The 16,113-nt window shown below is 35.1% G+C and overlaps 1 protein-coding gene across 2 annotated transcripts in view; it reads right to left on the bottom strand.

Moving 5' to 3' along the window:
* pax5.L (paired box 5 L homeolog) overlaps positions 1-16,113 on the bottom strand; it is a 119,430-nt gene that overhangs the window by 76,495 nt on the left and 26,822 nt on the right. For both annotated transcript variants that reach the window (XM_041587520.1, NM_001085768.1), the window contains 3 exon segments: positions 14,443-14,640; positions 8,731-8,795; positions 5,170-5,298 (listed from right to left, as the gene is read on the bottom strand). In XM_041587520.1, coding sequence (XP_041443454.1) covers positions 5,170-5,298; positions 8,731-8,795; positions 14,443-14,640 — 392 coding nt within the window.

The following is a 16,113-nucleotide window of genomic DNA, read 5'->3' as shown; positions in this document are numbered from 1 at the left end:
GCATCCTTCAGCCTTTGATAAGCAGGGTCCTGTATTTTGAATAGTAAGGGGGTTATTTATCAAGGTCTGAATTTATCTCAACATTTCCAGCCGCAAACTCCGATCTAATCCGCACAGGTTTTTTCTGCATATTTATTATTAGATTTTTCAGAAAATATGAACTTCATGATTTTTTCTGATTTTTCAACGAAAACTCTGATTTTGTATGCTTTTTTCCTGAAATCTTCAGGGTATTGTTCAAAACCCAGCGCACGTCAAAAAATCATTGGGACTTCTCCCATTGACTTATATGCAACCTCGACAGGTCTGAGATCCAGGATTTAGACTTTTCCATCCTCGGGGTATAATAAATTCCGAAAAATATTAGATTTTTTTAAAAGTCTGATTTTATACTAAAAAATCATTTTTGGGGATTTGTGCATTCTGAGTTTAGTAAATAACCCCCTAACTGTACAACATAATTTCCATGGAATTGTATGTAGTACAGGATTCACTATACAAAATTCTTAAAGGGATACTGTCATGGGAAAACATACATTTTTTTCAAAATACATTAATTAGTAGTACTGCTCCAGCACAATTCTGCACTGAAATCCATTTCTCAAAAGAGCAAACAGATTTATTTATATTTAATTTTGAAATCTGCCCCCAGTCATGTGACTTGTGCTCTGATAAAATTCAGTCACTCTTTACTTCTATACTGCTAGTTGGAGTGATATCAACCCCCCCCCCCAGCAGCCTAACAACAGAACAATGGGAAGGTAACCAGATAGCAGCTCCCTAACACAATATAACAGCTCCCTGGTAGATCTAAGAACAGCGCTCAATAGTTTAAAAAAAAAAGTTAAAATCCAGGTCCCTCTGAGACACATTCAGTTACATTGAAATCACATGAACAGGCAAAATGACCTGAGATGGCTGTCTACACACCAATATTACAACTAAAAAGATATACACTTGTTGGTTCAGGAATTACATTTTATATTGTAGAGTGAATTATATGCACTGTAAACAGTGTAATTTAGAAATAAAAACAACACCATAAAATTCATGACAGAATCCCTTTAAAGTCACCTTAGACTGGGAGGGAATTAAACAATGACCACTCCAACACTGACAATGACTTTATTCTCCATTTGCGCTGTTAAAAAATAAATTAGGGAATTTGTAGTCGTACATATAAACCATATCTCAAGAACATTCATTTACCATAGGCCTTCAATACACTCATGCAAGCAATTCACTGTGGCCCTAGTCCGTGAGATCATCAGCAAGGGCGATTCACTAAAGACACAGAGATTGCAATTGAATCTCACAAAAAAATTGGAGGTGATTAGTGATGTAGTACTGATGTAGTGCGGAAGTACCTCTGGGCTTTTATCGCTTATGACCAGGCTTTATTCTGCATAAGATAAATGCAAGATTTTTGTTCTAGCTCACAGTCAAAGTTTCTCATAATTATAGATGTGGGTATAACACATAGGGGCAGATTTACATAGGGTCGAATATCGAGGGTTAATTAAACCTCGATATTCGACTGCCGAATGTAAATCCTTCGACTTCGAATATCGAAGTCGAAGGATTTAGCGCTATTCCTACGATCAAAGGAATAATCGTTCGATCGAACGATTAAATCATTCGAATCGAAGGATATTCCTTCGATCAGAAAATTGTTAGGAAGCCTATGGGAACCTTCCCCATAGGCTAACATTGGCCTCGGTAGGTTTTAGGTGGCGAACTAGGGGGTCGAAGTATTTTTTAAAGAGACAGTACTTCGACTATCGAATGGTTGAATAGTCAAATGATTTTTAGTTCAAATCATTCGATCCGAAGTCAAAGTCATAGTCGAAGTAGCCTATTCGATGGTCGCAGTAGCCATATTTGACCATTCAAAATTCGAAGTATTTTTTCTTCTATTCCTTCACTCGAGCTAAGTAAATGGGCCCCATACTGTGTATGTAGGTATGTGTGTATGTATGTATGTATTTGAAAAGCAGGCCCTTTGTTTACTTTCATTCAAGAAAGTTTCTTATCTTTTTTCTTAAATCAGTTGGAGGCATCATAAATATAAGGTATAATGAATGTTATGGGAATTCAAAGAATAAATGACACCCTATAAACAGGTCTTAACTTTGGCTTTGGATTTGTGTCCTTTTTATGCGAAAAATCAGTTCACTTCTCATTTTTCACCCCATCTATAAATAAGTAATAATTACGATTTTGTAATATGAAGCATAATATTTTGGGTTATATTGTATACCCCTTCCTCAGGTATCTGAATTGACTCTTTGTCGCAACCAGAGCCACCACCACCGTGACCTTTCTATCTTTTGCAAATAAGCCACTTGTCTAAAAATCATTGACCAATAACATTATTTTTTAAGTGCCAAAATTATCATAGTACCCAGATTTACTAAATTCACTTATTTTGTCCTGTGATAATTTGTGTTAGTTACAAAAGCATTCCTGAGTGATTATCCTCAAAAGTTTGCTACCTGACCAACCATCTTGGAGGTATGCATAGAGTTATAAGATAATCTGGAGCAATATTGGGCTAATTTTTCCCCTTTCTAACAAAAGGGCTCCTGCAATTGCACAGCCTGTATCAAATCAATTTGTTTTAATCATTTTATGGAAAATTAGGGGCAGATTTATCAAGGGTCAAAGTGAATTCGAGGGAATTTTCAAAGAAAAAAATTCGAAATTCGAAGTAATTTTTTGGATACTTCGACCATCAAATAGGATACTACGACTTCGACTTTCGAATTCAATTTGAAGTAAAATAGTTTGAATATTCGACCATTCGATAATCGAAGTACTGTCTCTTTAAAAAAACTTTGATTTCAATACTTAAACCTGCCGAAGTGTTATGTTAGCCTATGGGGACCTTCTTGAGCATTTTTCTAAGTTTTTGGAAGTCGAAGTAAAATCATTTGATCGATTGCTGAAATCCTTCTAATCATTCCATTCGAAGGATTTAATTGTTCGATCGAACGATTTTACTTCGACCGCAGGATACCCAAATTCGATGAAAAAAACTTCGACTTTAATATTCGAAGTCAAAGTATTCCAATTCGATGGTCGAAATTCGACCCTTGATAAATCTGCCCCTATGTGTTACAATGATACATACATGTGTTGCTAGATGTTACAAATTTAAAAAAAGACTCACAGAACTAAAGTTCTTAAATGAACATGCTCCTGGCTTGCCACTATTTTGCAGAAAGAACCAATTAAACTGATATTTCAGTAAGAAATCCATTTACAGGGTCATTACTGCTACAAAATAACCTGGGCGATTAAATTTTACTACCCTCAAAAGTCTATTGTCTGATCAACAACCCCTGTCTTGCTAATAATGAAATGTATGGGTAATGGTCTAAAACTTTTTGGGACTTTTTGGAACATGAAAGTGAATTCCTATCTTGCATCAAATGAGCTGAAAGCATTCAACGGTGCTGGGAATTTCTTATACAGTCTTTTACATGTGTTAAATGATGCAGTTCATAATATTAGGCAAAATTGGCATTTAAGATTATGTTCCGTTAGATTCAGTTTATGAATGGACAGTAAACATAAAATGCTCGTTAAACCCTATGGGTGTTTCTCTACCATTACTATTTCCATTGCAGCCATTTTTTTTCTCGACACTATTGCACAATGGTGTATATTTATCAGAGAGTGAAGTTAGAGATTGCCACAGTCTTCTAGACTGAAATTCAGCTTCTCTCTCCATTTATTTCTGTGGGTTATTTATCAATGGGTGAAAGTGAAAGTTCATTCATAGAAATGAATGGAGAGTGGAGGAATTTCGCTGTAGCGGACTGCAGCAAACTACTTTAACAAGGGTTGCCACCAAAATTAGGATATCCGGACTGGTCTTAAAATGATTGATGGCGGCGATCAGCCAATTGGAGATCACTACATCATAGTCATGCCTCTTGGTGTCATTGACCAACATTTGCATCACCAACTCCGCCCCTGATGTCCCTGGCTATAGCTCCTGACATCAATTGCCCCATGCCCAGGCTTCAACTAGTGAAAAGGCGGCAACCCTAGTCAGTTTGTCGCAAGCAGTCAAATTATACTTCAGATACATAGATACACTTATCATCTTTCATCTCTAAATACTAGTATTCTAATGTGTAATACACTAAAATAGGCTGCCAGCAATAAAAACTTTTTTTTTGCATCCTTTAAAGGGATACTGTCATGGGAAAAAAAAAAATTCAAAATGAATCAGTTAATAGTGCTGCTCCAGTCACATGATCAGGGGCAGCTGGGAAATTGACAAAATGTCTAGCCCCATGTCAGATTTCAAAATTGAATAAAAAAAATCTGTTTGCTCTTTTGAGAAATGGATTTCAGATGTGTGTGTAAAATAGCGTGTGCTGCTTTTTCCCTGAAGACTGAAGAAAGTTCCAGTAAGGAACTGAAACGTCGGATTCAATAAACCTGATTTTTGTTTGACACTTAGGGGCACATTTAATTAGCTCGAGTGAAGGAATAGAATAAAAAATACTTTGAATTTCGAATGTTTTTTTTTGGCTACTTCAAATTGGCTACTTCAAATTGGTTACTTCGACCTTCGACTACGACTTTGAACCGAACGATTTGAACTAAAAATCGTTCAGCTATTCTACTATTCGATACTCGAAGTACTGTCTCTTTAAAAAAAACTTCGACCCCTTACTTAGCCACCTAAAACCTACCGAGCATCAATGCTAGCCTGTGGGGAAGGCCCCCATAAGCTTTCCTAGGTTTTTTTAATCTAAGGAAATGCGGTAAATCCTTCGACTTCGATATTCGAAGTCGAAGGATTTTACTTTGACGGTCGAATATCGAGGGTTAATATGCATATGCAAAACTTGAGACGTTTCTAGATAAAACTATCTAAGAGGACATAAATGAATATAGTTTATATACTGTGTATATATATATATATAAGATGTGCGTACCAGGCGAAGACTCCCACCTACGTTGCTATACTCATAAGTTACAACTTTTCTTTAAGTTTTTGATTTATGAACTTACTTTCAGAATACATATAAGTGTGATTTAACATATATATACCATATACTATCCCTATGTATAGGTAATCCCTGATTTAAACATAAATAATGCTTGTATTTAAAAACAGATTGCATGGGAAAAAATGGTAAGGTTTACCTTCATCTCTTTTGCGCTTGTTAGTCTCTGCATTTGATGATGTAATTCCCAGAATTCCACTGATAGAATAGGATGATCCAGCTGAATCAGTGCTTACTGAAGAGACCTGAGTCACAGATCCAGTGGATGCTAAGTGCAAAAAAACAGAAAAATATATATATATATATTTCAACAACTTGAATTTTTTTTCTACCTTGACAGGAAAATGTGATGAAGACCAAGAAGAGTGATTTAAATACAATGTACTGTACTATCGATAAGGATATGAATTGTTAGGGGCCCATTTACTAAGGGTTGAAGTGAATTTTCGAATTCAAAAACATCGAATTTCGAAGTAATTTTTGGGTACTTCGACAATCGAATAGGCCAAAATTTGATTCGAATTGAAAATACTTTTTACACAAATTCGACCATTCGAAAATCGAAGAACTGTCTCTTTAAAAAGCTTCGAATTCGACACTTCGCCACCTTAAACCAGCCGAATTGCTGTTTAGCCTATGGGGGACCTTCTACAACCTTTCTGAGTGTTTGGCTAAGTTTTGAGTAGTAACGATTTAATCGATCGATCGAATGATTTTTACTTCGATCGAAAACGGCCGTTTTCGATCAAAAAAAAACTTCGACTTTCGAAGTATCAAATTCGATTGACGAATTTTGAAGTTTTTTAACTTTAAAATTTGACCCTTAGTAAATGTGCTCCTTAATATTGTATTTTTAATTTACCGTAGTTTTGCAGACAAACCTTCTGTACTGCTTTCCAAATAACCTAGGCTAACACATACTGAAACAAACTGGGATGCTTCTGTAAAGCTATTTAAAGGGGTACAGTTATTAGGAATGCACTGAATCAATTTTTGAATGATTCGGACAGTTACCGAACCAAATCCAAACTCTAATTTGCATATGTAAATTAAGGAAATTAAGGGGCCTATTTACTAACGGTCGAAGTGAATTTTCGAATTCAAAAACATCGAATTTCGAAGTAATTTTTGGGTACTTCGACCATCGAATAGGCCAAAATTAGATTCGAATTGAAAAAACTTCCACTTAGAAAATCGAAGTACTGTCTCTTTAAAAAACTTCGACTTCGACACATCACCACCGTAAAATGTGCCGAATTGCTGTTTAGCCTATGGGGGACCTCCTATAAACTTTGGCAAAGTTTTGAGTAGTCTAAGTATTTTTTTGTAAAATCGTTCGAATCTTTTGATTCGAACGATTTAATCGATCGATCGAACAATTTTTACTTTGATTGATAAAGGCCGTTTTCGATCGGAAAAATACTTCGATCATCGAAGTATCAAATTCGATGGTGGAATTTCGAAGTTTTTTAACTTCGAAATTCGACCCTTAGTATATTATTTAATTCTCTTAGATGCTAGAAGGGGCATAGCCTAGTGAACTTAAGTGTGCTCCCTGATGTCATGGGAGAATATGGAATGAAGCTGAAACTAGGGGGGACATCATCTTTGGATGATAGTGTCTATTTAACAATGACGACATTAATGGAAAAATGTCATATTGCTTCATAGATTGTGACATTTTAATTTAATTATATAAAACATTATATTATAAATATTACCTGCAGGTGATAATAAAATATTGCCCTCACCTTCTAGTTCTATTTATGTATAAGTATTTCCCAGGTCTGAAACCAAACTGATTCTAGTAATCTACAATCAGCAAACCGTCAATGGAAGTCTAGCAGGTGGAATTTAACAAGAAGCAACAAATGTTATTTTTTTTCCTTTGGTAAAGATCTTAGAGTTGAAGGAATAACTAACTAAGGTATTGCTTCAGTGAATCCTTTGTATGAAACTCCTCATGCTGACCTGGGTAAGGCTCCAATGGGAGGAACAAATAAGTCCTTGGCACTACACAGAATGCTAAATAGGATGAAGGTATAAATCCTCCATCCTTTTGGGGAAACACTTTTAAGAAGGATTACAAAGACAAGACTGCTTTGTACTGATGTGTGATCATCAATTTGCATCTATAAAGAGATATAAAGCTAAGAGAACACAGGGACCAAGCTGCGCATTAAGCTTGCAGTCAGTAAACTGTTTTAATACCAGCTCCCATAAGCAATCAGTTTATTGGAATTCTGACTTATTTACTTAACTCACAGGAATATGTTTCCAAAAAAATACAATTCTTTTTTTTATATGGAACATTATGAAAAAAAGTACCAGACCTTTGACAAAAATCGCATGACTTGCCTGTGGACTGTTTTAGCTTGCATGGGGGGGGGGGGGGGCGTTATTGTTTCATCTTACTTATACTGCAGTGTGCAATTTGTGACCAGGGGCTTAACAAAAGATCCCAGCGATCCAGAATATGGTGGACATGGTGGACACATGACCTAATACAGCATTTTAATATCTGTTTGCAAAACAGTTGATCTACCCCAAGGTTTGGGGGTGTTTTATGCCCAGTAACACCAATATTTTAGACAAAACTAAGTATAGATAGCACAGATTCCACGTAGTTTTAACACTCACATTTACTGCAGAAATAAAAGAATAAAAATGAAATTTAATCACAAGAAAAGAGTAAAAATATAAAAATGTATTTGCAAAATCATTTTTACAAAAAAATAAAGCCATATTATGTTAATGAATTACTGTATTTAAGCTAAGAAGAGTTTCATATAAATAGAAGGATGTGTCAAAATGTTCTGAGTAATAGTTTTTATTAATTTTTTCTGCTTATTAGCACTATAAATGATTATATAAATTGGAATACGTTGGGAGTTTGGATGAATGACCTCCTTCTAGCACCTCACCAATATACGGCTAATTAATCCAGGTAACTAGGATGCCTATTACACAATTGAAAAAAAAAGATACTGTATAGACGAAAACAGAGAGTTGTAAAACGTATTCATTTTCTAGGACTTAATAAAGAGATTTGCCTTGGCAAGTATTGATTAGTACAGTATATGGCCATAGGCAAAAATAATAAATATGATATTTATTAAGTGCATTTATTTATGTAGCAATAGAAGACTGTTAATCATCTTGCTTTATAAATACAATTTTTTTTGAGTTATTGTGAATTCAAAGAATTTAAATATAGTCATCTGAGAAAGAGGCAGGGGATATTAGTTCAGATTTAGTTTCAAAATCGTGTTTAAAAACTTTTCCCACCTCTCCACAAGATTACAAATGCACAAAAATGAAAAAATAGAATCTATGGTAGCGAAGAATGCATTCAAACTACTATCTGGCTAATGGTGCATAAAATATTATGAATACGTTTCTATTTTTTGATTTATTACTTTAATTATGAAGCAGTGCCCCGTTAGCATTTTTTTTAGTGTAAATTTCAATTTTCTGTCTCAGGGTGAAATCTTTTTATCATAATAATCAGTAAAATACAAAACGTTTTAACACTATTTGTAAAATTAATTTACCATGTTCTGCCCCTGGAGAATGACAAAGGATATGTATTAGGATGTGAGTGCTGAAGTGTTTTATGCAAAATGATCTCTCCATGCCAATAATTAAAAGTTCTCAAAGATTTCACTGTGTAATCATATGATTGAGAAATGGTTCTTACCTATGCTGTGATTAGATGGAGGGATTTGCTGATTTGTAGGCTGTTGAACCTTAGTTCGAATGATTCTGTGTTCATGTAAAAGGAACAATCAAAAGGTTAAACTGAGTTACATGGATCAGACACAAATTCAATCAGTAGTTAATTCATATAGGAACCAGTCTGCTTTCCACTATGTTATATATGCTGTCACACACCAGGTTTGGCTTTGTTAAATATGCTGCTGCACTGCTGGTTCTGACTACATTTACCAATGAAAAGTAGCGATAGTCAATTCTCTTCTATTCAAAACTCCAGGTCCCACAATGCCTTGCCTTTTATTTTCTGTAATAAACAGATCTATGAAGAAGTGAAATCATACTACATGCAAGGCTGGAGAAGAGCTGACTTTTGGTCCACTGTTTCAATGGTACAGGTATGGGATATGTTATCCAGAAACCCATTATCCAAAAAGCTCCAAATTAAAAGGAAGGCCCACATCAAAATAATCCAAATTTTTAAAAATGATTTTCTTTTTCTCCGTAATAATAAAACAGTACATTGTACTTGATCCAAACTAAACATACTACATCCTTATTGGAAGCAAAACCATAAATTTAATGTTTACATGATTTTCCAGTAGACTTAAGGTATGAGAATCCAAATTATGGAAAGATTGCTTATCCGGAAAATCCCAGGTCCCGAGCATTCTGGATAACAAGTCCCATACCTGTATGTGTTATCAAGGCGAGCAGTGAAAAGACTAGCAATGGACACACAGATATTGCTTTCAATAGCAAATATGCTTCCAAATAATTTTCTATTATCAAAACATTTTCGTAAATCGAAATATTGGAAAGCTGCTTAAAAGCTAAAAAGCAAACAAGGGGAAACTACAGGGAATAGTTGAGAAAAAATATGAAATATGATGTTTAAGTCAACATGATTGGATACCATCTACAGTAACATGGTAGAAATAATTTTTGAAGATGCATCCATAACTTATTTTATCGTTAAAATATTCTGTTATTAAACTATAACACTGGGACACACAGTTTATTTATATTACTGCACTTATTCAGTTAAAGGACAAAATGAGTATGGGCATTTCTCTAAACTTGGATAACATTACATGGGGAGACACATTCATCAAAGGTCAAATTTAAATTCATGTGAATTTTTTAAACTCTAATAAATTAGAATATACTCGACATTCGATTGGGGGGATATTTAATTTTAAAAAAAGGAAAATCTAAAACTCGAACGAATATTACCGACCCTAAAACTTGAATCGAATTCGACTAAACTCAAATCAAATTTTTTCCTTGAAAATAACTCGAATGTCAGGAAGGCAAGTAACGTCTTCTAATTGGTCACTGGACTAGTGATGTGCGGGTCTAGAATTTCTCAACCCTCATCCAACCCTAACCCACCCCCTCCCAATCTGCACCCGGCCCAGACCGCTGCTGCCCCTCTATTTATAGATCTGCACCCGCCCGGCAGCGACATCACAAAAGGGGCGGGCCGCAAGTCTATACATTTTGGCACCTGAAGCCGGTAGCCGGAAGTGCTGGGTCACAAGCAGGGAGAGCTGGAGAGGAGCTTGACCCGCCCGTGATTTTGTGCAGGAGTCGGCCCGAATTTTCAATTTGACCCTTAGTAAAACTGCCCCTTAAAACTTTGTTTCCAGGAAGGTATGCGTTTCATCAACTGCAAGCATAAAGCGCCAGCCTGCCAATGGTACAGCACATACCTTTCCGGTTATAAGGTTACACAATGAAAAAAGCAAGGTTTACAATGTAATAAAACAATTGGCAGGAATGGGGTTTCATAGCAAACTTGATGGCTCACAGGTCTACATAGCATTTAACATATAAGTCGCATACTGTGTTAGAATATGTATCATGATGAACACATGAAGTTATGGCTTATCTTAAATAGTAAGTGTAATTTATAAGACTGTTAATATCAATAATTTTATTTTCTCAGCTGAAAGAATCCTTTAGGGCTAAACCATTTGTGAGGATATATAACTTTAACACAAGTTCTAGAACAGTTGATATCATGGATGAAATGAAAGTATCTTGTGCTTTTTTTAGTTGAGTTTGGATCGGCAGCCACATGAGCAGATGTATCCTTATTTTCCTGCTTTCTGCTCAGTTTTGGTAAATGCCAACTATATCTAGAAAGTCCAGGGGTGGTTTATTTTATACCTGTACGCGTAGTAATAACATTAACATTTGTCAAGCCAAATGTAGAATACCAAGCATCAACAAATTGGACAATTATATGGATACTGAATTAAGTTGTTAAATATGTTTCAGGAATACAACCCAGAACATTTTAAGACAACCCCTTAAAAGCTGCCTAATTATCACCGTAAATATATTTACAGCAATAAGTTATCAACTCGTTCAAATTCTACGAGCCATATTATTTAATTCAATTCATTTTAAACGTAATGCAAAATCATGTAATCCAATGCAACAGTTTCATGCATGACTGCACTATAGAACTGTTAAACATGGTTATAAAATAGCCAGAAATTAGAGATTAGCGGTCCAGTGTTGGGAAATTCAAAGTTGCCAATTTTATGTTATCCAATGTTATATTTCTGCACTAAGCTAACCTATACATAAGCCCTATAAACAAAGTCATTACTACTGCTTTTTGCAGTTTAATAATCTTGCCTTGAATAAATAAGCACTATTCTACTGCACCAAACTGGAAAAAATGGTGTTTTGCAAGAACTCCATCTAGTGCAAAAAAGGCAGAACTACATAAGTCAATTTAAATAAAGTTAAATAAGTTTGAGGGGCAATACATCATTTCTGCTAATTGTAACTGTAAATTTGTTTATGAACCATAAATTAACCATGCAGCAAAGTGCAATACCACTATAACATAATACAGCCTTACAACACATTTTCACACCAGATCCCAATCAAACAAGGTGTGAGGCCCATCCTACAAGACATGACAAAACAAAGCTGGAGTACTATGTTATTAGTGAAATAGCACTTAAAAATCCACATGAACAACGTGTCTTGTTTTACATGTGGACCAACAGTTAAAATGATTAAAAAACATAATGATTTATTTTTAGCCTTATGAAACTACGGTATTCTGTTATCAGCAGCAAATGGTTTTTGGCAATTTTGTATGGTAATTTCTATAGCCTGATTTGTTGTAAAGTAAAGGTTTACATGAATATGAGTCCAGTAAAACCAAGGATTTATTGTTTATTCCACAAGTTTAACACATTTTTAGTCTAATAAAATACGTGGTCCCCTGTCCAGGAGCATGTTCTATTTCTAGCCAAAGCTTCATACTGATATGTAGTGAATAACCCTGATTTAATGGGATTACAGAATGTTTGTACATAAAAAAAAGAACAAAAAAATCATCTTTCCCTATACCTGGCAAGCTTAACTCTGTCTTTTCCAAACCAGTCAATGTCTGTAACAGAAATATTTTTATTTATAGAGGTTGTTAAATACTTATTTTAAAAGGTAATTAAATACAGTATACCTTTATTTTAGAAGAACTATTTTGTAGCACCTCTAAATGTATTTGTATGCAAATTAATAGTTTTAGAGAATGTTAATTATCCTGCTGAGTTTGTTGAGACAGTGTAAAAAGAGAAAAAATACTGACATTGAAGATATTATTATAGTAAAATGTACACAAATATTATTCAATAAATAATTAGCTTACTATTCAGATTTTTTGGCCAGAGTCTACGCCATGGTGAAATAAAGGCTTTTAAAGGGGTGGTTGACCTTTAAGTTAACTAGTTTGTTATAGAATGGCCAACAGTAATGGGTGAATTTGTCCCCCGGAATTTGCAAATCGGGCGAAAAATTCGTGAAACGCGAATTGTGATGCCGGCAACAATTTACCAGCGTCTAAATTGTCGCTGGCGTCAAAAATTTCGCCAGTGCCAAAAAAAGTTTTCTCTGCAAATTCAAGAATCTATTTGCCGGCGGAAAAACACAGAAATTCGCTGCAAATTTGCTCCTGGCAAATAAATTCGCCCACTTTTCAATATGTCTTCATAATTTATTTTTTTTAGTTTTGAATTATTTGCCTTCTTCTTCTGACTCTCTCCATAGCTTTCAAATGAGGCTCACTGACCCCATCTAAAAACAAATAATCTGTAAGGCTACATATTTATTGTTATTGTTACTTTTTTACTCATCTTTCTCTTCAGGATCTCTCCTATTGATATTCCAGTTTCTTATTCAAATCAATGCATGGTTGCTAGGGTAATTTTGGACCTTAGCAACCAGATTGCTGAGATTGCAAACTGAAGAGCTGCCGAATAAAAAGAAAAATAACTCAAACCAGAAATAATAAAATTTTAAACTAATTGCATATATTCTCATAATATTTCTCCCAACATCATATTAAAAGTTTATTTTACAACCCCTTTAACATTGTTTTGCTTTCATCAAACTTCTTTATTGAAAATTAGGGTTTTCTAGTTGATCTAATGAATTTAGGCCTGATAAGTATCTATCAGTTTTTAATGGTTTATCAGTATCAGTTTTTAATGCTTTAACAAGCAAAAAACAGCATCCAGATTTTTGAGCATGAAACTCAGCAGGCCTCAGGTATCATAGACTAGAATAGGATCAGTTAAGGTAAGTTAAGTTTAAGGTAATAACTAGCAATGGGTGAATCTGTGCTGCGAAATTCGCAAAACTGCGAAAAATTTGGACACAAGCATCAATTTTTATACACGCAACTATTTGGTCCAAATGCATTAAAATCAATGCGTGAATTTTTTTTTTTTCAGATTCGTGTTTGATTAATTTATTCACCCATCACTAGTAATAACTTTTCTTATTATTTTATGTCTCTCACCAAGTAACATATGTGAGTCTTGGGTAGATTGGGAGACCTTTAGATTTATTTTAACTGATATTTTGCCCTCAGTCACCGTGAAACTCTGGAAATATGTGGGTCATAGAGCAGGCTGAGCTGGGTGCCCTAGAAAACCTGACCACATTGATCCCCCCCCTCCCCCCGCTCAAAGGAATGAACAAGAATACGTGAACAAGCACAGTGACAACATGTTGGGAGGGAGGTAACGGACAAGTGGACAAGGGCAAAGACTTGGGATAGGTAACAGAAAAGGTATGTGCCAAGCGCAGGCCCCCCTACTTTTGCACCCTAGGCATGTGCCTCTCCTTCCTACCCCTAGTTCCAGCCCTGGTCATAGATATGACTTTATAGCTCACTCTTCCTAATGACTAAAGACTAGTGGTTAATAATGACCCTCCCTCTTATTCATGTTTTATTGTCTCATTAAGGAAAGATAATTTAGTGCCACTGGGCCATGTCAGACTAGGCCTCATAGGGCCCACTTCAGAATCTGACCTCATAAAAAATTGATGTAGACAAAATGTAATGGGTGACACATAGACTTATGGTGGAAATAAATAAGTGATTATGAAAACTAGTGACGCTGGGCCCATTGGGAGATTCTCTGGTACTTTGGCAGGCTGGTCCCACACTGGTGCTGCATATTTTACAAGGGGCGTGTATACTGACATTATGGATTAATATCACCAGTGATGTTGGCTTTCAGCACTTCTTAAAACATTTTAATTTTAGAACTATTAGAGTCCTGTTCCGCATTATGACAGTAAAAGTGATTTCATGGTATGGTAAAACTAGGAATGAACTGTTCGGCCAATGATGAAATGGATTTATAGATGGTCTGCTTACCTGTTTATGGAGCTGACGCTGGGAACTGTATCATTGTCACAAACCCGTTCTGCTAATAATCTGTCCCTAATCTCCCATGCAAACATGGTGGGATTTTGACGCTTGTAGTCAGCAATTTTGTCTACAACTTTGGGTGTTGCAACCTTTGGCTTTGATCCCCCAATCACACCAGGCTTTATACTTCCAGTTTCATAGTACCTGTTAAAATACATTTTACAGCATATTTACAAGGTTACTATTGTCAAGCAAAAAAAATAAATAAATAAAGCAGTGAAAACATGCATAGCAAGAGATTTCCACAAGAATAACCAGAGTTCATAATAGAAAAATTAGTCATTTAAAAGTTAGGTAGAAATTATTTACATGATCATGTAGCTTTAGTAAAGGCTGGCACAATTATTTAAGCAAAAGGTTGAACCTGATAGGTTAATGTCTTTTTTCAACTTCAACTATTACATTTCTGTGCAAATATATAGTCAGTTAAAATACATTTAACATTCTGGTTTAATGGAATCTGAGTGTTGCACATAATGTCATCTTGATAAATTTCCTTGCATTATCAGAAATTGCTGTACGGCAGTCAATATCATTCCTTCATGGCATAAGAATAAAAACAATATATGATTAAGGGATAAGCTAGGATCTAATATCACCAGAGAATGTGCGTGATTAATCAAGAGTGCTATAGGAAAACAAATCACACTTAGAAGCGTTTTACAGCGAACTCCCTGACAGTGAATTGCCGTTACTGGCAAAATGCTCCTGCTTGAAAAGGTTTTATTATTGATGGTGCCGTTTGGCAAAATTGTCCTGTAGAATGAAATCCTGATAGAAATGTCTTTTATTTTGCACAATGGCACCAATATTTTTCATGTCATCTTTCACTCTATCCATGATACTACTTCTCTCTTGAAAAAACAGGGTAAAATGTTTTGGAAAAGGAAAATTGGTCTTGATAAGGCATTGTCATCTAAAGAACGTTTATACAGTATATGTTGCAGCAAACCTTATATGTTGTTCAGTAAAACCCTAGAGTGCTATTAAAATCTTGCAACTATATTACTAGTAAGATGAAGTTGTCATTACTTAATAAATGCTAATAAACACAGCTTCAAATAGAGAAGAAGAAATTATATGTGTAACATAAAGTAAGCTGTTATATAGTAATGAGGACACAATTTGAACACACCCAGTAACTTACAGCAACCAATCATATGTTTGCTTTCATTATTCTCAGAATACCAAACATGCTGCTATAGGTTGCCATAAAATACTATATATCGGTACTAAATTTGTTCATATTTCTACATTCATTTTGGCAACTATTTAATCTATGTCAGTGATCCCCAACCAATGACTCACAAGCAACATGTTACTGATCAACACCTTGGATGTTTCTTTCATTGGCCTCAAAGCAAGTGCTTATGTTTGTATTCCTGATTCTGCAACCTCCTTCGGGTTCCCAAATGAAAACTGTACTATTAAATGCAGATACAGGAAGAACTGATTTCAGAGCATCCGCTTATCTCCACCTCAATAATATTCATCAGGCGGAGAGAAGCCTTGCCCTAAGAAGACAGTTGACATGCATTAAAGGAAATGTATAAATATTTCAGAATGCTGTTACAAGAATAGCTGACACTGTTTATATAGTTTATCTTCAAATTCTGT

This window comes from Xenopus laevis, chromosome 1L (assembly GCF_017654675.1).
Source record: "Xenopus laevis strain J_2021 chromosome 1L, Xenopus_laevis_v10.1, whole genome shotgun sequence".
Taxonomy (NCBI): Eukaryota; Metazoa; Chordata; class Amphibia; order Anura; family Pipidae; genus Xenopus; species Xenopus laevis.
The sequence above is the reverse complement of the archived record's forward strand: the minus strand, read 5'-3'. Positions and strand labels throughout refer to the sequence as shown.